This window comes from Xyrauchen texanus, chromosome 45 (assembly GCF_025860055.1).
Source record: "Xyrauchen texanus isolate HMW12.3.18 chromosome 45, RBS_HiC_50CHRs, whole genome shotgun sequence".
Taxonomy (NCBI): Eukaryota; Metazoa; Chordata; class Actinopteri; order Cypriniformes; family Catostomidae; genus Xyrauchen; species Xyrauchen texanus.
In genome coordinates this window covers 24,194,849-24,217,422 of record NC_068320.1, presented here as the reverse complement: position 1 = coordinate 24,217,422, position 22,574 = coordinate 24,194,849, and the positions used below count along the sequence as shown (strand labels likewise).

The window sequence follows — 22,574 nt, the reverse complement described above, 5'->3', positions numbered from 1 at the left end:
TTGTGTTGTTCAAATGATCGTGAGAAAAGCAACACAAATTCAAACACTTGTTAATTCTGTGTGACCTCTCAACGCCTTCAGACCTGAGTTTTACTCAACCGCATACACGAGTTAGGGATTTATGAATGCAAATTACTGTACATACCTCACTCTGATTAAATATGCCCTTGGTAAACTATTTGCCAAATCTGTAGATAGTTTGTGTACACTGGGTTGCTGCTGTAAAGCCTTACCGTCCTTGTCAAATGAAATCACCACGACAATCAAGAGAGCAAACGAGAGAGAGAAAGGTCTGTCAAGGTGAGATGTCCACACAACAGGTAGAGTTAACCCTGAGGCTACACACAAACACACGTTGTAACTACACAAACATTCATTAAAGCTCTCCTTTTCTCGCAGAGAGACAAAAGCCGCACTTTGCTGATGAATCATTTTTGTTCTCTTTCTCTAGTTGTGACAAAGGTGGAAATGTTACACCCGCGGGAGTTCAGTTTATCAGCTTATACTCTCTTGTTCAGCACATTCACAACACCAGGACACTCCAAGTGCTTTCTCACATTACATGTAATTCCAGCACAAAACACACAGAATTTAAACAACATGATTTAGCGTGTTGGGTGAAGCCACTGCAGAAACATATGAAAGCTCTTCAGCTGTTATATACAGTAATGACAATGGCAACATTACCATGATTCTTGAAGTCTTCCTCAAAATAATCCCTGTTTAGACTGAACTCTGGCTCCTCTGTGTAGCTATACAGCTCTGAGTCAAATAGAGAGGGGCAGAAATAAAGAGAGAAGGCTTTTGAAAGTAAAACAAGCACAAAACATTGATTTATCACAGCAAAATAAACTCATTAAACATGGATTGCCATGCTGCATTTTTCATGCAATATAACGATGACCTTTATCATCTTTATCTTTATCAGAAGACTCATCCTCTAAATACTAAAGCAGGTGTTCTTAAACGTTCTCAGCCTAAGGCCCAAATAAAACCATTTTGATATAGACCGTTTCTTGTAGAAATCATTATTATTCTTTTAAAGACCTTTTAACTGAAATTAACCATTTGAACATGCACACAAACACTCAAAATGTAGCTATAAATACGTCTTTGTTGAAACTGAAAAACTCCAGTTTGAACTATAATAAAATATCAAATATGATGCTTTGAGCTTTCTCAAGCATAATATGTTGTAAACCCTACAAACATGTACCATGGCAAACAAAGTTTTTGGCAAAAAAAAAAAAAAAAAGGTTAAAGGTGTAGATTAACATATTTTTTTATATATGAAATGGCATGCAGATATCACCGCAATAGGTGCCATGAAATATCACACCTGTCTCTGTAACAGCCCTAGGCTATGTAAACGAATCAGTCTTTTTGAACAAATCTTTTAAGTGAACGAATCATTCTCGTTCATTTTCATACACTGACTCACTGATGTCTCTCCCTTTCAAAGCTCTAGTTTGAAGCACGAGACTGCTTTGGTGGCTTTTCTTGTCTTTAAAGAATGACTACAGCATGAGCCAATAGCATTAGAGTGCAGGCTGTGAAGGAGCATTTCATTGGTTTGATCCGCTGAATGAATACACCCATTCACTGAACCAGTCGAGCCGGTCGTTTGAGTCTGAAGAAGAGGAGACGTCTCGTTCATGAACAAACTTAATGTACTGGTATACTAGTAAATCACTCATCTTGTTCATGAACGAAGATCTGCATAATGACTGATTGAGAGGAGAGATGTAATTTGTTCAGTTCTGCAAGTGAGTCAATCGTGTTCAATAAGAAGAGAAAGAGGTTTATAAGTAAAATGTCATTCCAATTTATGAATGTATAAAAATGACTGAAGATACAGTTTAAATTACATTAATTACGAATGTAAATGTGCTTCTGTCTACAGTGCAAATATTTAGGATTTTCTTACACTTTTTCTGTTTCTTGGTAAATGTGAAGCCTGCATTCGAAAAATTAACTGCTGCAAAGCTGTAATTTGCAGAAATGATCAAATAATGAATCTGAACGAATAATTTTGGTGAACAGATTTAAAAGACTTGAGTCACTGGGATGAATCAAAATCCCCACCACTAGTGTGTGTGTGTGTGTGTGTGTGTGTGTCTTCAGAGTGCAGGGTTTTGGAAAGGGGGTACACGGCTATTTCAACGGCTCAGTCTGGTGGAAGGTCCAGAACGGCTAAAATCACTTACAGTTAGGGGTATGTTACTACAATAAAATTGTGTTAAAGCTGAAGGATGTAACTTTTTCAGTGTTAAAATACTTTCTTCTATCCCAGCTTAGTATGCAATGACAACTATGAGTAAGCCATTCATATGCTAATTTTCTCGAAATCTGTAAACACTGTGTCTCTGTGGCGCTATCAAAATTCCTGTGTAATGGTGCGTTAACATACAACACGAAGAGAGCGTTTTGCGCAGCGCGATTACATAGAAAGTCAATGCAAAGATGCGAATAGATGCGAATAGACGCGAATTCGGGCGGTGCGAATGAAATGAATCACGCTACTCGAACATCGCTTCATTCGCGTAGAAATTCGCTTGTCGAGAAACCCTATCAGCATTGAGATTGTCTGGATGTCACAGACGTGGGTACCCGAAATTTTATGACACAACGTCATACATGTACAGAGACTGGACAAAAAAAAAGACATCACTTGGAGGAAAGTGAGCGAGGAAGTTGGACTACCTGGTAAGATCTGAAAATATGCGCGTCTACTTGATTCCAGCTACTGGTTGTACTTTACAATGAACCAAGTCATAGAAGCCCCTCCTCCTGTCCTTTTCCGGAAGAGAAGGGGGAATACTCGTGGGTTCTCGTTACTCGTGCGGACACGAGTTTAAACTAAAATGTATAGCCCAGCGGTCAAACTCGCGCGAGCAATGCGAGGAGGACATTTTCTTTGCGTTGTATGTGAATGCACAATTCGTTTTGATAGACCCGTTTAGACCCCACCCAACAATGTTACTCAACCAATGGTGTTGGTGGGACAATCAGACTGTTTATACAACAGCATATGAGGGGCGTATTCGGCAAGCGGTTTTAAAAACATTGTTTAATTTTGCAATTCTGTTCGGTGGTGCTAGTATACCAAATATTACATCAGCTTTAACTTAGTATCAGTCATGAATACAGAGCGATTCTGTCAGCTTCTTACACAGTTTGAAGGAGATACAGTACTATATTCATTTTTGGAAGGTTATAGCATGCCCAGTAACAATAACTGCAGTAACCTTAATACTGTTGTACACTTTTTATCTGGATTATATGAAAAATGAACTCCATTACACACACATACAAGTAAGCTACTTTGTATTTTTAATGTTTCTTCAATTCTTCACTAACTTCTCAACTGTTAAAGAACTACTTTTCGCCTTGTTTTGACTAAATTTTCGGGTGGAGCGTCAGGGGATGTCATTTTATTTTGTTATTAAGAGGGACTCATTATTTTGAACTTGATCAGATAACACATTCAGGGCACTATTCACTCTTTTTGATATTTTGAATAAAACAAACACATTGTCATCTTTCTGTGAACACGGTCAGAGTGACCCGTGACAGTTCGCAGCATGACAGGCCGTGTCCCTGGATCGGAGCATATGATGTAATGATATTGAGTCATATCATATGAAAAAACAGAGACCAGGTTACTTCTATGTGAGTCACAGTAATACAAACCATGTGGACGAGCAAACTGAATGCGATTTGAGTTCCTCTGACAAAATAATTTAAATTTTTATTTAAAAAAACTACAAAACCTTACACTTATTGCTACCCATAGTTTAAGAAATGAAGTAGTAAACACCTGTAACATACACCTAACATTAACAACAGCAAACAGCCCTTAGAATGCAGGTTATTTTCAGTGCCTTTAATCTATTTAAATTGGACATCAATTTGTAGCATTGGATTAATAGAAACTAGTCACATTCTGCCAGTAATTTGTATGTGTGTCTGTGTGTATGACCCACCTGAGAGTTCTGCAGTGAAGCTGTCTGTGTCCCCATATTCAAACTCTAGGTTGGTGGACTCCATGGACCCCTGCGGGACAGAAGCAAGCACTTATTTCACTGGAACAACAAAAGTGAAACATCCTGTCAAACATCCTAGAAGTGTTTTCACTACCTCTGAAATAATGCAGCACGTGCTTTTCCTTATAATTATGCAAATGTACCTTGGACAAACTACTCTAGTGCTTCAAAGACAACAGAGTGATACCAAAAGAGTGACACATGTTAAGGAAATGGGGCATGGATTGGGTGTGGTTCAAAAAGGTCAGCATTTTCGTGTGGATTAACAGTCACTTGCACTGGTCTGTCTCATCATGTGATTGTCAAGTGTCCTGGGGGAGTTCTCTACATGATAACAATTACACATGTTCATACAAACATGCTGTATGTCAGTGAGCATTTCCATCGCCCCAGCATAAACCACACTTACTGAGAAGGCACAAGATCTAGACTATAAGAAGCGTAACTGCATACTAATTGATAGCGACACTTGGAAGCTCAAACACGCACACACTGCATTTAAGTGTCCATACTTCCATCCTAAATAGTATGGATAGTATGAATCCATGCTAGCAGAATAAGATTTGAATGCATCCCAAATCATAGTACATTGAAAATAGCACGGAAGGTGCTCAAATGGAACAATTTCAGCCAAAATGAGGGACATGCCACTGTGCCAGCTAATACGAGACAGTTGGCAACTCTACTCCCATAACACATTTTTATGGTTATGTTATGCAGTGCAATGATGCATTAGGTCTACATTGATTAAGTCTTTTGTTGTTCAAACATTTTGTTGGTCAAAAATGAAGAAATGGATAAAGCTAATTTAACATGTTATATCACAATACATATCCTATTGTTGCATTTTTGTATTGCTATCGTGGCGTCATATACGGTATTGTTACACCTTGACTTACAACAATCAAAAGAATGCATTTTTCCATGACCAGCGAAATAAAAAACATTTTACTGCATATACAGTATAGCAGAAGTGAGCCATGGGATGCAGCCACATCATGAAAAATGGTAACAGGAAATAAGAATGCTGGGTATTCCAGTCTGTGTCCACATAAAAGGATGTGGTGTGCATAAATAACTGCTTACTGTTATCCAAGTCTGCACTTAACTTCTTTGTTACAACAGTAGCTGTTGCAGTTGCAGTAGAAGTAGTGTTCATGATTCTTGCTCTGTCAGTGCCACAGCATACTAAAATGGGGGAAACATATTTCCCAGGCTTCTCCTTCAGAGTCTCTTGCAAACTGGAGATGTGTTACATCCAGGTAGTTGTTTTTTAATCACAGCACAAACAACACCAGGGGAACACACTCTGTGCTGTCATGCGGAGAATAAATGAAGTCAGGAATGTAAAGTTGAATTAGAACATTCCCTATTCTCCTTTCTCCCGCAAATTTTTGCTTCAATTGTTGTGGTGTTGATTCACATTGTTTCTAGGTTATTGATCCGATGCATTTAAAATAATTGCAAAAAGCTTAATTGGACAAAAAAAAAAAACTTTAATCACAAAAACCAAAATTTCACAGTTTTTTGGCCCTGGCACAAAATGACCAGCTAAAATTATTTCACTAATCATATCAGCAGCACCTGGGAAAGTGTGAACGAGTACTAGTCCGGTGAAATCACTCTATCATTCTGATTGGATTATAAGAGCAGACTGATTGCTATAAAAGGAGCGAAGAAGTGCTTCCAATCATTGTGTTCTTGTTAGCAATGGTTACCTCTAAAGTAAGACGTGCAGCCATCATCGCTTTGCATCAAAATGGCCTCACATGCAAGGAAATTGCTGCAAAGAATATTGCACCTGAAAGAACCATTTACTGGATCATCAAGAACTACAACAAGACAGGTTCAACTGCAGTGAAGAAGGCTTCAGGACGTCCCAGAGTGTCCAGCAAGCAGCAGGACGTCTGCTCCTGAGGAGTCAGCCACAGTGTCACCACCAGTGCAGAGCTTGCTCAAAATTGTCAGCAGGTTGGTGTGAGTACATCTGCACGCACAGTGAGGCGAAGACTTTTGGACAATGGCCTGGTGTCAAGAAGGGCAGCAAAGAAGCCACTTCTCTCCAAGTTAAACAGCAAGGACAGACGGAAATTCTGCAGGAAGTAAAAGGATTGGACAGCAGAAGACTGGTGCAAAGTTATTTTCTCTGATGAAGCCCCCTTCCGTCTGACTGGGACATCTTGAAAATCGATAGTCCGGAGAAGAAAAGGTGAACGCTACCATGAGTCCTGTGTCGTACCAACAGGGAAGCATCCTGAGACCATCCATGTGTGGCGTTGCTTTTCATCCAAGGGAGTGGGCTCTCTCACAATTCTGCCCAAAAACACTACAATGAATAAAGAATGGTATCAAAACGTCCTGCAAAAGCAACTTCTCCCAACGATCCAGGAGCAATTTGGTGATGATCCGTGCATTTTTCAGCATGATGGAGCACCATGTCACAAGGCAAGAGTTATAATGAAGTGGCTCGGAGATCATTACATTGAAATTTTGGATCCGTGGCCAGGCAACTCCCCAGATCTTAATCTCATAGAGAACCTGTGGTCAAACAGAAGCCCACAAACTAATAAGGCAAGAATGGATAGCCATTAGGATTAAGATCTGGCCCAGAAGCTGATATCCATCATGCCAGAGCGAATTGCAGAGGTCATGAAGAACAAGGGTCAACACAGTAAATATTGACTCTGCATAAATTGAGTGTTTTTGCCAATAAAAGCCTTTAAAACGGTTTAAACACTTATTGTTTTCTAGTATACCATAGAAACATGTGAAAAAAGTATCTACAAATACTAAGCAGCAAACAACAAAATTTATGTCACCACCAATACTTTTGCCCATGGCTGTATAGCCAAGATATTCTAGACAAGAGATAAAGGGGCGAGTTCACTAAACTTTTGTGCGTGTTTGAGCCGTTGCCTGATCCGCATAATTCCTTAAGGAATTGGACACTAAACCAGCACAAACAATGAGTGAAAATAACCGCACTTTTAATAGATGCGATCCATTCTTAATGAATTACCCCCATTGTGTTATGCAAAAGACATTCACAGTATTTCACCTAATCTGACTTTCTTCCAAGCATTATTTTACAGCAAACGGAAACAGGTTGTCTTGAAGTAGTTCTCTGTAGTCTGCACAGGTATTACATTTAGGTATGATGCTTCTGAAATGTGCGTAGTGTTTGAATTGCCAAATCCCTGATAGTACACGTACAGTACATCCCCCAGATGTCTATTTGATGTGTGTTTACTTATGGAAGATGTATTTACTTTTTTGCTTATTTGCCATACTTATATTAGATGTTTCTTCTCAGATGTCAAAAATTCCTTCAGCAGATGTCTTTGAGATGTTTATGACTTAGAATATGAAAATCTGCTCTTTTTAAGATGTTTATCAGATGCAAATTAGAATATGATGCTCTCCAGATTTTAAACAGCCATCTCAGAGTATTGTGCTATCTGGGATATCTCTTTTTTTCTGCCTCATTTTGCCTAAAAGGTTTGTAATGGTGGCATCTGGCATCTAAACCATCACAACTGGGTCACCATTATGCTTTATGGCAAAACTCAGATGTGCTTTCACATGGTTCTTTTTGAGTAATGGCCTCTTTTTTTTGCCTACAGGCCAGTTTTATGCACTCTTCATCAGCTCTTCATCCTGATATTGCGAGAGCACTTGATATTACTTGGCTGGTGTATCTTGACTCTGCAGCTTTACATCTGCTTTTCATTTATGTCAACTTAGTGCCAGAAATACAAATACATTTAAATCAAAATACAGAAATACAGAAACAAAAATGACCTAAATACATTTTCAAGGCAGTGAATATGAATTATGGGCTAGAAAAATACTTTATTATGGATGTGAGAAAATTAAAGATGCACATATCATCATAATGTATAATGCATAATGCACACAGACAGAATTGTAAATTTTATATTGGTGCGCACGTTACATTAATGATTTCTTTATGTTTACCCGCTTCTCTTTGTATCTCTTCCTCTTTCTCTTCCTCCTAACTCACGCACAACTTCAACACAGTCAGAGGCATTTTATTTTTGTCTTTAGGAGCAGATGGCATTGATACTCGTGTTAGGAAGCTCTAACTGAGAGCCGAGACAGAGAGAGATGGGCTTTCCTTTTGACAGCTGTCCTGACACCTCTACTAAAGTTTACACCCACTTTGTCCTGCCAGAAGTAGAACGGTCCAGAACAGTCACTTCAGATTTAAACCAATGCCAGATATTTATGATCTGACATGGTACCTAAAGAAAGAGGGTAACACTCGATTGACAATGCTAATATGTTTGTTAATGCGATTTAACCTTGCGTTTTGTTGTTGTTATGAAATCTAACATCAAATTCAATGCCAAATTAAAAGTACATCTGAATCCAAACCATAACTGAACTGAACAGCGGTTTACCACTCCTCTACCCCTTGAAGCACATCTCAAAATGGGGGAAACACAACACGGTGCCCTGTGCCAACATGGAGCTACTCAACCGAACATCAAAGGATGCTCACCCTCCCCCAGTCAATATTCAACTCTTTTAATCCAGCCATATAATTTAGCACTAACTCAGACATGTACCTACATACATACCAACACATACCAAAACACCAAGAGAGGGTCAAATCTACATTATGCTCTAGTTCAATTAAGACTACTAAATTGTTTGACCTTTGAGATTTACACATCATTTTGAGGAGTTGGGTGTACATTCAATTCCTCTCCCCACCACTGTCCTAGAACATTTCTGCTGCAAGGAGGCAGGATAATTCCTCTATAAAAATTATTTAAAAAAACATCATAATCAAGGTATTCATTACCATGACTTTAGTTCAACACACTGGAGGATAGATAGATAGATAGATAGATAGATAGACAGACAGACAGACAGACAGACAGACAGACAGATAGATAGATAGATAGACTAATCAAATATAAAAATGTATGTTTAAGGAATGTAATGTAAGGAATATTTCACCAGTAGATCACAATTGACTCTAAAGTCATTTGACCCCTAAAACACCAATATAACATATTAAAGTGTAATACATATAATAATGCATAGGAATTTGCGCGCACCGGCAGGGACGGGTTACAATTGTGAGGACACACATGTACACGAGGAGCTAAATGCATAAATGCTCAGCACACACACGACTGTCAGAATGTTAAATTGTGTATGTACAGTATGCGCATGCACATGTCTATATACAATAACCCTTCATAGATGATAACATAGACAACGCATGCCAATATCCCCCATATAACATCACCCAGTCACATTAGATAAGATTCATAGGGTGAAGGAATTTTTAGCACCATGCATGTCTCCAAAATAACAACTCAAGTCATTTAAAGCCCCCAGCAACAAGCCACCTTACGCACACATCACACACACACACACACACACACACACACACACACACACACACACACACACACACACACACACACACACACATGCGCGCGCGCAAACACACACCCCTCTACCCCTGCAAACTGTCATTGCGCCTCGGATTACCTCCGAATCCTTCTGCTGTATGTTGAACCCATCCCTGTCTGGAGACACAGACTTCTGTCTGTTACTGTTAGTATCATTAAGTAAAGGTACCTCCATGTCGTCGGTGTGCTGCTGCATCTGTCAGGCTGAAGTTCTGATCGCCGCGCGGAAACACTGTCACATTGGAACAGATGCTGCTGGATTCCAAATTCAGAATAATACCCGTCCCCTCCGCTCTCATTGGCCGCTGGGGCACCGACATGGGCGTGGTTTGACGTAACGAGTGCGTCACGCCACGCCCACACCGCACATTCGACCACGAAAGAGCAAGTGCCACTATTGCACTTTGTTAAACTGGCTGCATTACTCTCATCTGGATTTCGAACAGTCCTTTGCATATCATAATGTATGTATTAAATTGAATAAATGTACAAATATGCGTATGTTGATCTTTAAGAAATGAATCAGTAGGCCTACACCCTGATTGTAATAATAGATTGCTTTGAACAATATTTAAAAAATTATCTGTAAATGGGTTTGCTAGTAGTTTTGTTAACAAATACATTATCAACATACATTTTAAATAAGGCTTTATAGCATTAGCTAATGCATTTGGTATTATGTACTAACAATGCTTGTTTTACAGCATTTATTAATTTATTAAAATACTATTTCATTAAAATTAATTCATTAAAATACTGTTCATTATTTCTTTATGTTAGTTCATAGTGCATTAACAAATGTTAACATGTACACATTTTTATGTATACAATGTATTAATAAATGTACAAAAATATTAACCAATATTAATAAATGCTGTGAAAATATTGTTCTTTGTTATTTCATGTTAAATATTGCATTGACTAATGTTAACAAGTACAACCGTATTGTAAAGACTAACCATCATTTCTTTAAATGGATGAGTTGAATGCATATTTAAGGAGCCAAGCTGTCTTGCATTCATGAGGAATTTGCTGTTACAAATACATTTCACACATTTCAAGTGGATTCCTCATGAATTTGCTTCAGAAAATGACACTTTGCAGAGCTGAAATTTTGGCAAACTTTGAACTTTGAAGCTAAAATATAAATTAGTATTGATTTATTTTTTTGGTCACTATATCATTTCCATTTGTGTAATTTCATAGTTTCAAAGACTTTACTATTTTGTCTGAAACGTGGAAAATAGAAAATAATTAAATATGAGTTGGTGTCCAAACATTTGACAAGAAGTTTTTCGAACTGTATATACCAATAATGAACTGTAGTATTTAGCATTTTTATTTAATATGTGTCCGGGTGTGCAATCAGTCTACTTTGTATTATATGTTACATTAAAAACAAGAGCTTGCATTGGTTTGATGTTGATATAAATAATATCCACCCGTCAATCAAATAAAGACATAGGCCTATAGCCTCTAATGCTGTCAGATCTGAGTCTATTGTTTTAAGGACAAACAAAGTGCTATTATTCCCATTGGGCAACAGAGAGAACACACTGGGATTTACAGCAAGAATAAGACACATTGTGGCATTTTATGATGGACCATATTGTGCTACCTCAGTGAAGACAATGAATTATTGATCATTGAGAGTTGGGAGATGGATCTGTCACAGCAGTGTCCACACAAACAATCAACCCAAGTTAGGACGACACTTCAACGAACAGTTTAATTTTAAAGTCTGAAGGATGTCCACTAGAAACTGAACAGGTGTTGACAGCTGAGGTGGAGGTCATGAGGTCCCAATGAAGTCAAAAGTGTTTGCAAAAAACTGTTAATTAAAATTTTTATTTGTGTGATCCAAAGAGACCTGAGGTTTATCTCATTGTAGACAAGGAGATGCAAAGGTCTATACTTCTCTACACAACGCTGAAGTTAATAGAAGACCCTGGAGTGAAACACTGATTAGTAAATATAAGATTTATATGTGCTCATGGTCAATGCAACTTACCCTCTTACCCATTTCGAGGTTAACAGCTTATATGTAGATTATGAACCAATTATTACAGGACAACTTCTTGAAATGCTGTTAAAGTGAAAATCACCAGTGACCTTAGTAGTAAAAAATCTAGGAAATAGTGACAAAGAACAACTCTTTGTAATGTTGAATTATCTCATACATTTATGCATTGAACTTCTTCATTTTCATCATCTACATTTAGACGAATATGTAATGCCTTTCTGAATGCATTATTTGGCACAGGCCTATTATTTTGCTGACCACATCTCTGTATTGATTAGATCTTGGAATGCCTGACATAGTTTCCCTTGGTTAAAAGGTCCCCCCTTGGAAAGCCTGAACTTGATGACAGTCATGCATGACAGGTCAAAATGCAGATAACAGACAATGGCCCTCACTCTCTGATTGTGAATGTGTAGACTGTGTTTGTGATTGGCAACAGCAGCTGATGTCGTCTTTACATACACACATACCCTCAAACTATCACGTGGCCAAAATAAACACCCTCTGTTAGTTCACACTCCAACTTTAACCCTGATCTATGACCTCAGTGGCCAGGAATATGCCAAGCGACTAAGCTTACTAAGAATAAAGTAAGCAGCATTAAAATACCTTGGTTTCTTTTAAGGTATCAGCTTCCTGTTCACTTGCATGATTGTTTAAAAGATGATCTGATCATATTTCAAATAGCTTTATAATAACAAAGCTGTGATAACCAAGTAAAAATAATTGGAGATAATTTCCTATAGGCATAACAACAACTTTCCCCAGTGTATTCATGTGTTTGCTCTTAAAGTGATATCTACCAAAGTATTGGATTTAAGAATTGTATTCCTCACTAGCATGCATAGGCATACATCCATTATGAACACAATGACTAATATTTACAGGCCAACAGATAAGGAGAGTTGAAACACATGGACAATCTTACACCGACTATGACAAATAGGCCAACTACGCATCATGTAAACGCATAAATTGGCTTGTCTTTATCAAAGTAAGGTCATAAACAGCTTAAGTAAAAACCATTCAGCACACAAATTTTGCCCATTAGCCTACCCCAATATCACCTTGCATGTAAACATCTTTAACTTCAAGCCAATGAATATCAGTTCACCTACAGAGGAGTGGTCCTACAGCACAGCATCAGCTACAGTTATCTGGGCATTGAGATCGGTGCATCTGGGGGGTTTGGTCTGGCTGTAAAAGCATTGAGTGAAAAGGCTCAAATGGCATTTTATGCAATTAAATCACATTTCGGCCATATTAAATTACAAATGAAAACATGGATTAAATTATACAACTCAGAAAATATTCAGTTGTAATTTGCAAATAATTTTTTGGGGGTACATAGAGGCACATCCAATAACGGCTGCAGGACTGAATTAGACTTATATCCCCTAAACATTAAAATACAGAAGAGATCTGTTCAATTCTGGCATCACCTCCATCAGTCTGATCACGAGTCTATAAAGGCCTCCTCACCAATGAGATCCCACCAGTGTCTCATCCTCTAAATACACTGGCTCTTAAACTAGCTAATGAAACTCAACCTGTGATTGACTCCAGGTACAACCCTAAAATCATTATTAAAGACATTGAGGAAAATCTAGAAGATACTAATGTTAAAAGATTAAAAACTCAATTTGAACTCCAATGTTATTCGTCCCTAAATAGAACCACAAAATTGGCAAACTACTTATCAATTAAACAATTTAAACAGAGAAAAATCCTCTCAAAATACAGATTAAGTGATCATGATTTCGAAATAGAGAGAGGAAGACATAAGAATGCCTGGAAAACCGAGGGAGCAGAGAATATGCAGACACTGCGACCTAAAGCAAATAAAAGATGAGAAACACTTCTCATCTGTCCCAAGTACCACACTGTGAGAGAAATGTTTTTCCCCAAATTTGAAACACTGAATCCAGCATTCCTTATACTACTATATACTTGGAGAGGACGACAGCACAGCCGCAGCTGCTAAATATGTGTCTGCCATTCACACTGTTAGACATGACTAATTCACTGTATACATTTAATTAATATTGTGTATATTCTCCTATTTTGTACATATATATATATATTCTTTTAAATATTATAATATTCTATTTAATCGTTCTTAGTATTTAAATGTTTACATTTTCTTTTTTTCATTATTACTAACTGTTGTATTTATTATTGTATTATTATCTTATATCTTGTATTTAAAACGGGTTGTATTTACATAACCATGCTTTGGCAACACTATACTCCAATTGTCATCCCAATAAAGATGAATTGAACTGAAATTGTATAATAGACTTTAAAGATGTGTAATAGTAACCACATTCAATAAGTTTGAACTTTAAGGAATATTCAGGGTTCAGTAAATTAAGCTCAATCGACAGAATTTGTGGCATAATGTTGATCACCACAAAAATTAATTTGGACTTGTCTCTGTTTTGTTTATAAAAAAATTAAAAAAGCACAAATCTGGGTTAGAGTGAGGCATTTACAATGGAAGTGAATAGGGCCAATCCATAAACATTAAATCACTGTTTCAAAAGTATAGCCACAAGACAAACAATATGCTTGTTAACATGATTTTAGTGTGATAAAATCACTTAAGCTTTTCTTTGTATTCCAAGTTATTATAAGTTACTAGAAGTTATTCCAGACTTTTTAGCAGGTCAGTCCACTGGCGGCCATCTTTGAATGCACTAGGAAGCTATTCTCTATGTTAAGCAGTGGCATACAAGTGCAGCTCCAATCAACTTGTATGGGGAAAGACTGCAATCTCCAAAACGCTAGGTCATGATTATCAAAGAACATATTTAATATCAGCGGTAAAATCTGTAAAGCTGACAATTTACACAAGTATTATTTCTATTTCTTCTTCTCCGAACTTACTTCAAACGTACTTCTCTGTCTGCTCGTATGAATGTAACACATCATAAGAAAGTGTTTCACCGCTGTTCAAATGCACTTTGGATCGCATCATTTATATGTATACATGTTTTCCATCTGAAAGGACTAAATATTAAATGAAACAAATGACAATAAAATGCAAAGTAATCGCTTCAGTAATCTAAATACTTTTTGAAAGTAACTGTATTCTAAACACAGTTACTTATATTTTGTATTTTAAATACGTAATCCCGTTATATGTATCCCGTTACTTCCCAAACCGGTGTATAGCTAATGATCATGCATGTTCTCGAGTTGATTGACAGAGAGGTCTGTATCTAAAAGTGTGGTTGGCACTATTACCTGTAAGGCGGGACTTCATTTCTACATCCGTTGACCGTTCTAATTTCTCCCATTTAGTTTAAAATAAGTGGCCTGCCTCTGCTAAATAGTGTTTTGGGGCTTTTCCACTGCACGGTTCAATTCGAGTCAACTCGACTCTGCTCGCTTTTGGGGGGTTTTCCACTGTGGATAGTACCTGGTACCTGGCAGACGGTCCACTCGTTAGCGATGAGCAACACAACAAATTATTTCAGGAAGTGTATCAGCTGTTGGCTGCACATGGCTACCACCTGACCTACCAACAGTGTAGGGAAAAGTTAAAAAAAATATTTAAGTGACTACAAGATCATCAAGGAAATGTGGAAGTGGTTCGACCAAATGGACGCTATCTAGACCGGCGAGCAATGGGAGGGAGAGTGTCTATGATGGAGGATGGTACGTAAACTTTATATTCTGCTTGAAAGCTTCACTTTATTTAGCTGACCAGCTACTGGAAAGCTTCTAAAACAACAAGGTAAATTTAACTGTTACACTTATGTAAAATCACAATGCAACAACTGCTTTATGCAGCACAATGAGCTAGTAGCTAATAGCTAGCGGTTGTGTTATTGTTTTGGTCAGTTTGTGTCATGTTTAAGATGATTCATGGCAGTAGAGGCGGCGCAAATATGACGATCAGCCTATAATCCCTCCCATGTTGAGAAGGCACTAAACTGCAATGGAAATGCAAGCTCCGAAAAGTAAAGCGAGTAGAGTTGAGGCGAGTCAAACCGTAACGTGCAGTGGATAAGTGCCATTTGGACCTAATTTTAATTATGTCTTCGTTGCCGTGATGACATAACACAAAAAAATTTAATCCTGTAAAAACGTTACAGCTCAAAAAGTTTTATTAATTAATTAGCTTCAAATTTCTGCCTTTAAACTCTCAAAAGGAGGCACTTTTTTGTGGTAATCAACATTATGCTACAAATGCTGTTGTATAAGCTTAAATTGTATTGTAACTGGAATATCCATTTAATCTTAACTGTGTACGGAATATTATTATTTTCATACCCAAATGCTAGAGATGAGATAAAAAACAAAATATCTAGCTTCATACAATCTGTAAACGCTGAATAATGTGGAATGATTTGCGCTATTTATTCTGCAGTGCGCCACTAGTGTCACCACACGGAATTGCAGTAATAAAGGATGTTTCCACAGAGATTTCTGAAAAATCAGTTTTGGGCAAAAAACAAACATACAAAAAAAAAAAAAAACAGATAGTCCAGCCCAAAATTCACACCATTGGTTGAAGCTGTAACAAGCTAAACAGGTCGCTTAATTCCGTGAAATCAACCAACTAATACAGAGCTAGTCAACTGACTGCCCGCGGGAAAAATCCGTCCCGCCAAATTCAATCATCTTTTTCTGGCCCTTAAACTGATTTTGGAAAATATTTCAGAGCACTCTCTGCTCAGTTCATACGCCTCAGCAATCAGCTGTGAGTTTAACTAGGGTGACCATACGTCCTCTTTTTCGGACCTTAAAAATGCGTCCGGCCGGGATTTCTGAATTTGCGAAAATGTCCGGGAAGCATTATGATGTGCATCTGGTCTAATACTTTATTGTGAGTGTGCGCATGTTTACATTGCTTTAACCCCTCTTTGTAAGTCCCGCCTTCTCGCACGCCGATTGGTCGATTATAAGAGGCTTGCAGCAACTATTGGCCAAATTAATGCCTGTCAATCTCTCCGCTAACTCTCGAAGCGCTGTTGTGTTCGGCTTTAACAGTTGCTTGACAGTAGCAGCAAATGACAGCTGAGTGGAAACAATGCCCAAAGAAAAGTGCAAATTTACAGAAGATTTGCACAAACAAATCCCATGCTTTCTTCCAGGTCGAGATCCGTTGGAAGCAGAAAGTATGACATGTAAAGATGACACTTATGTGTCAGTTGCTAATAAAGGGAGACATATCCAGCTGCAGACCCGCAGCACCACCAGTTTCAGAACCCCAGCGCCAGAACCTGAAGTGAGGGGCGGAGTCATTGACAATGAGACAAGCATGGCGGAGAGCATGGTGAGTTGTGTAACGTTTTTGACATCATGTTGTGAAAAATTATCGCATATATTAAGTTCAGCGTTTATCTGCTAAATATTTAATTTGTGCATAACTTTATCATCTTAATGAAGCTTGAATATGTTGTCATACGTTCGATAAATTTTTGCGTGTTGTAAATGAGCCTTGCGGTGACGTTTTGAAGACATCTTGTGAAGTTGTTAAAGTGTTTGTTCCACGTTCCTCTGTTATATGCATTGTTTGTGAGTTAATGTTACCTTATAGTTGAGGTTTTTTTTTTACGTTGAGATTATTGTGGTGCTTGTAGAGACATTTCGAATGAATGAAGACCACAAGGAAAAGGCCCGCAACAATCTCCTGGAACAGTCAGAAGCCAGAGAGCCCTTTTTATTTCATTTTGTGTTCAGGGATGACATGGAGTTATTTTAGCAAGAATGTAAGGACAAAATGGGCCTGAGAGTGAATTCCTCATTTGATACATTTTAAGTTTAATTTATACAGGATTGTCATGATAAAATGGGCCTAGGGGTGAATTGGTCATTTGTTGTATATATTTTTATTGTTTCTTTTAAAATTATGCTGAATTTTTTAGTTTTTTGACACGTTTTATTTTACATAAAGAAAAATGCATGCTGCACATCAGAGCAAAGTACTCTCCAAAACGTTAGGTGGCGCTACTCGGTTTCGAACGTAAGCTCCGCCCCTCACTTCAGGTTCTGGCGCTGGTGTTCTGAAACTGGGGTTCTGAAACTGGTGGTGCAGCGGGTCTGCAGCTGGATACTATTGAATAAAGGTGCAGATGATTTAGAAGCAAACATTAGCTCTGCGAAGCATAACGGGTCAGCAAAAGGTGAAAGTTCATCAGGTAAATTAACGGACTACTTTTTCTGACCAGGTAAAATTATCACATTGCTTCATTTTCCATGGCTATTCAAAATAACAGTAGGCTAATGGCATCAAATATTTTATTTCAGTACATGGACATTCAAAAGAATGTTGGAAATTGTTATTTATTTATATACATGTTATGCTAATAGAGTGTCTTTTTCACTGTATTAAAGGGTAACTAAACACCTGCTCAGAGTCTGACTCCACCCACTAGAAATATTTGAAAATGCAGGAAAAGTGGGCAGACCCCGGCGGGGATAGAGGGAACGAACCGGGGGCGGGGGGGCACCTGAGACTCGTAGTGACGGATTAATTGACAGCTGCTGTCAGACTCTATGTTATTATTATTCCTCACACGGTCGCAAGACCACATGTACATGAATCTGGCGTGGTGAGCTGGAACCTGCCTACGTCAGCTGTCACCGCGTACGTCACGAAGTACCGCAACAGCCAATAGGAAAATTCAACTGCAGTAGCCACCGTTCAACCTGAAGAGGGCAGCACTCAGACGTTTTTACATCATATATTGTAGAATTAAAACACTTTATACACAAATGTCAAAAAAATTACTTGAATCAATGACCAGTACTAATAAAGCCCCATGCTTACAGATCATTAACTAAAAAAAGTTGGTTTTGGTTTGTTTAAAAAAACAAAACAAAAATATAAATCAATGATGAAAACCAATAATTTTTTTTCCTCCAAAATATGCAATTACATTTCAAAGTAAACATGACATTCCTGATGTGCCAGAGAAACTAGTGCGCCGCCATCTTGAAAATGTTGTCTTGGAACTTCCGTTCTAGCGGTTCTATATAGATGGAGATATCAAAGTGTAATTAGCTAGCAAAGTAGATTTACAGGTCATAGAGTTGTCAATAAGCTATCATTAAGTATTTTAGAGTGTTCAGCAAATGTCAAAACAACTAGAAGAAGACTGGGGAGATTTTAGAGTACTTCATTCACAAATACACAAGGTCTTACCTTCAAGCTGTGGACGTACTGACGTCTGTGCTCATTAAACTCCCAAGAGACAACAAAATCATAAAAAATATTTCATATGACACTTCTGACCATCTTCTCGTCATTTAGCCATCATGTTATAGTTAAGGTAAGCTGATGTTTTGAGTGTTAAACTAGGACAGCTATGCAAGTGTTTTATTTTATATTCCGTTTATAACAATTTAAGCCTCAAACTAATTTTTAAAAGTACAATTGTAATTTTCTTTAATGTTGAACTTGCATGTGTAATAATACGAGCAGTCACTGTTGGAAATTTCATCTACACATTTTAACAAAAGTTATTAACAAGTTGAAAATTGAATTACACGTATTACAGTTAAACATTTGTATAATGGAAAAGTCATATTTAGAGTGACAGAAAAAAAACACCTCACTAACATTTAAGTAAATACTTTGTGTTCCCACACGTTACATAATCGATTTTGATCCATTCTTCTTAGGATCTATAATTCAAACAGGAAGTTAGATGACAAAATTCATAAGAGCGGAACATGGAAAAGGGGGGGGGGGCTGAATAAGGTGAGTGGGTTGATATTGTGAGGGGTCCCTCCTCAGTTTTCATAATTTGTAGTAAAAAAAAAAAGGCCCTAAAATGTTAAAACTCAATACAGTATACCCTGTGTCTATTTTAACATAAATAAACACACCGTATTAAGGGTGTTTTTAAGGAACATTTTACTTGCAATGAAAATGTTGCCCCCCCCCCCAAATGTTTCATCTGGATAATCTGGCCCAAGCAAGAAAGTAGTTGAAGAGCCCTGAGCTAATGACTTATTGCTACATTTTAAGATGGGATAGGAGAAAGTATTTCACCATCAAATTTTTTTATAAGTATCTATCAATAATATAACTGTAAACGCAAAAACAAAATACCGTAGTCGATGATGCCCGCAAAAAAACATTTTTACACTTGTGATTTTTATTGTATTTTCTTCAAGATTACAGATTATTGCTCATCTACCATCACTTGCAATATTTAAACATAGTTTTGACAACTCATCATTAGAGACTTTCTTATTCATAGTGAAGATTTACAACAATAAATACAGACATTGTAGTTCCTTAATGTCAACGCTCATTCTCAACAAGAGGTGCTGGTGTTGATTCCATATGCTCCATGTCGCCACATTGTCAACTGCGATACAGCAACGAAACCCAGGCCTCCAAAGGCATCCGTTTTTGGACACATGAGCCCCTTTAAAGACACTAACATGCACACACACGCATGTATCCTTGCGCACAGGTTTAAACAAAAATTAAGACAATGGGTCTAACATTTAAACCAGATGTACACTAAATGATGTGCTTCAGAACAGGGAGTGTGTGTTAAAAGTTAGCAGATAAAGACACAGATTGATTGAAAAAGATGAGTGATATTGTGGGGATATTGGGTGTCAATATATTTACATTAACACTAATGTAGACTCCGGACACAAACCTAACAACATAATATGAACAATAATTGAACACACTTTGTGTTTGCAGAGAAAGTTTAAAATGCTGTAGACTAAGTTTAGGACATCTTGAGGAGACCAGGTAGTCTCGTGAAAAAAATGCAACACTGTTATTTGCCTTTAGGGTTTTGTTAAAGGGATAGTTCCCCCAAAAATGAAAATGATATCGTTTACTCACATTCATGCCATGCCAGATGTGTATGACTTTCTTACACAAAGAATTGTAGAAGAATATTTCAGCTTTGTGGGTCCATACAATGCAAGTGAATGGTAACCGGATCTTTTGAACTCCAAATCTCACATAAATACAGCATAAAAGTAATCCATACGACTCCAGTGGTTTAAAACATGTCTTAAGAAGCGATGCAATCACTTTGGGTGGGAAACAGATAAATATTGAAGTCCTTTTTTATTTGAAATCTCCACTTTAACTTTCAGAATTTGAAAATGTGAAAGTGAAATTGGGGATTGGTCATACAAAATGACTCAAGTATTCATCTATTTCTCACCCACACCCATTATCTCGCTTCTGAAGATATAGATTTAACCACTGGAATAATATGGATTCCTTTTATGCTACCTTTTTGTGATTTATGGAGCTTGAAAGGTCTGGTCACCCATTCACTTGCATTGTATGAACCAACAGAGCTGAGATATTCTTCTAAAAATCTTTGTCTTCTGCAGAAGTAAATAATACACATCTGGGATGGCACGAGGGTGAGAAAATAATGAGAGAATTTTCATTTATGGGTGAACTTTACCTTCAAGTAAAAATAAGTAGCCCATAGTTTGAAAGGGTATCGGTAACTGTACCATAATGTGTTACGCTACAAAGGGACCGTGAGTGCTATTATAACTCAAAAGAACTTTGCTTTGCAGGCATTCTTTGGGCTAATTCACATGTTACCATCACGACAGAGAAATTCCTGAGCAAAGGAAAGTGACACCACATTAAAAAACAAACGGAGAGTCATTTTGATTCCCTTTATGACAAGCACAGATGACAAAGAGGAGATAAATATCTGCCATAAAGGCATTTAGAAATGTAGTAAAACAAAGGTCCCAATTGTATTATATTTGAATATCCTAGTAACAAAGGCAGCTTTTTCTCCGTAGGCCTGCATAAAGCAAAACCAATGCATGTCCTTCAAATCTCTAAAATGAGTACACAGTTGGTCTTGGCATTAGTTAACATGCACATATCTCTCCCATTGTATTCCAGACTCAATCTGCGGAGGACCTGGAAAAAACTTGGTACCGGATTAATTGTACATTTGGTATCTCATTGATATAAGCTCTACTTCACAGTATATAAAACAAGGGTTTCAAGAAATGTAATATTACACTAAAGAATCATAACATTTAATTGCTTATTTTATAATGACAATAGATCATAAGAACAAAAGTTAAATGGCAGAAGATGAAAAAAAAAAAAAAATTTTTTTTTATAAATATCTTAATATACACCCCTGTGATTACCCAGCATTGTTTCAGCAATAACGTGGATAGATTGAGAGTTAAAATTTCTAACAAGAATACTGGCATAATTTTAGCAGTTGAAAACAGTGTTGAAAGAGCATGTTGCGCTTGGGAGGAAGAGTTTTGTTGCTGATGCCTGAGACGATGAGGCGATTGGTTTCCAGTCTGAGTGAACGGAGGGGATAAGCCCCGCCCCCGAATCGTTCACAAGCCAGTTAAATGTCAGCTTTTATTAGAACCGAGAGCATTTAGAATGCAAAATGTTAAAATTTGTTTGTAAAAATTAATACAAGTTTTAAAAAACAATCAGGAAAATAATTTTTTGAATAGTGTGCTCAACTAAAAGAAAACAACGATTTGAACCCCTACGCTGTTATTCTGTCCCACCCACCATTTCGTATAAAGGAGGGGAAAAATAAAATAATCACATGTAGAAAATAAAAACAGGACCTGTGGCATGTCCATGACTGAATCATCAGGTATAATCACGCATTTTTAGTTTAGTTTTTTTTTTTTTTTTTGCCACATCTTGATAATAGTTAAACAATAAAAGATCTCTAAATGAATTGCGTACAACTGACACATGAAGCTAAGAAAAGATGAAACATTGAAATCTCCATGGAAACGTCGCTAAGTTGCACCACTGGCAGTAGCAGCTCGTTAAATGTTAGCCATGTTATTCTAGCGTAAAATAAATAAACACTGCCGTAGCACTAATTAGCCACGCCCTTCACCCCCCAACCAATCAGCTCAGAGCTTCTCCTTCCCCTCCAAAGGCAGACTCTTAACACAGGTCTGTCTCGCCTTAGTCTGTATGGATTATGGAGTCTTGGTAATTTCTTTAGTCTTCGTTTCCCATCCGTGAATGGGTTTAGTACCTACAACAAAATATTACAAGCCATTTTTAAACAAAATATTAAA

At 37.4% G+C, this 22,574-nt stretch overlaps 2 protein-coding genes across 5 annotated transcripts in view; both read right to left on the bottom strand.

Annotated features, from left to right (window-relative positions):
- Positions 1-9,754, bottom strand: part of strip2 (striatin interacting protein 2) — a 32,922-nt gene extending 23,168 nt beyond the window's left edge. For 3 of the 4 annotated variants that reach the window (XM_052119044.1, XM_052119045.1, XM_052119047.1), the window contains exons 1-3: positions 9,579-9,724; positions 3,987-4,056; positions 688-762 (exon numbers count right to left, since the gene is read on the bottom strand). In XM_052119044.1, the coding sequence (XP_051975004.1) occupies positions 688-762; positions 3,987-4,056; positions 9,579-9,695 (262 nt within the window). In that variant the 5' untranslated portion in view covers positions 9,696-9,724. Of the gene's footprint in view, positions 1-687; positions 763-3,986; positions 4,057-9,578 lie in introns of all 4 variants that reach the window. The other variant, XM_052119046.1, reaches the window with a different exon arrangement.
- Positions 9,755-22,145: 12,391 nt separating this feature from the next.
- LOC127637216 (putative adenosylhomocysteinase 3) overlaps positions 22,146-22,574 on the bottom strand; it is a 45,321-nt gene continuing 44,892 nt past the window's right edge. The window contains exon 17 of the mRNA XM_052118166.1: positions 22,146-22,531. Coding sequence (XP_051974126.1) covers positions 22,525-22,531 — 7 coding nt within the window. The 3' untranslated portion in view covers positions 22,146-22,524. The remainder of the gene's footprint in view (positions 22,532-22,574) is intronic.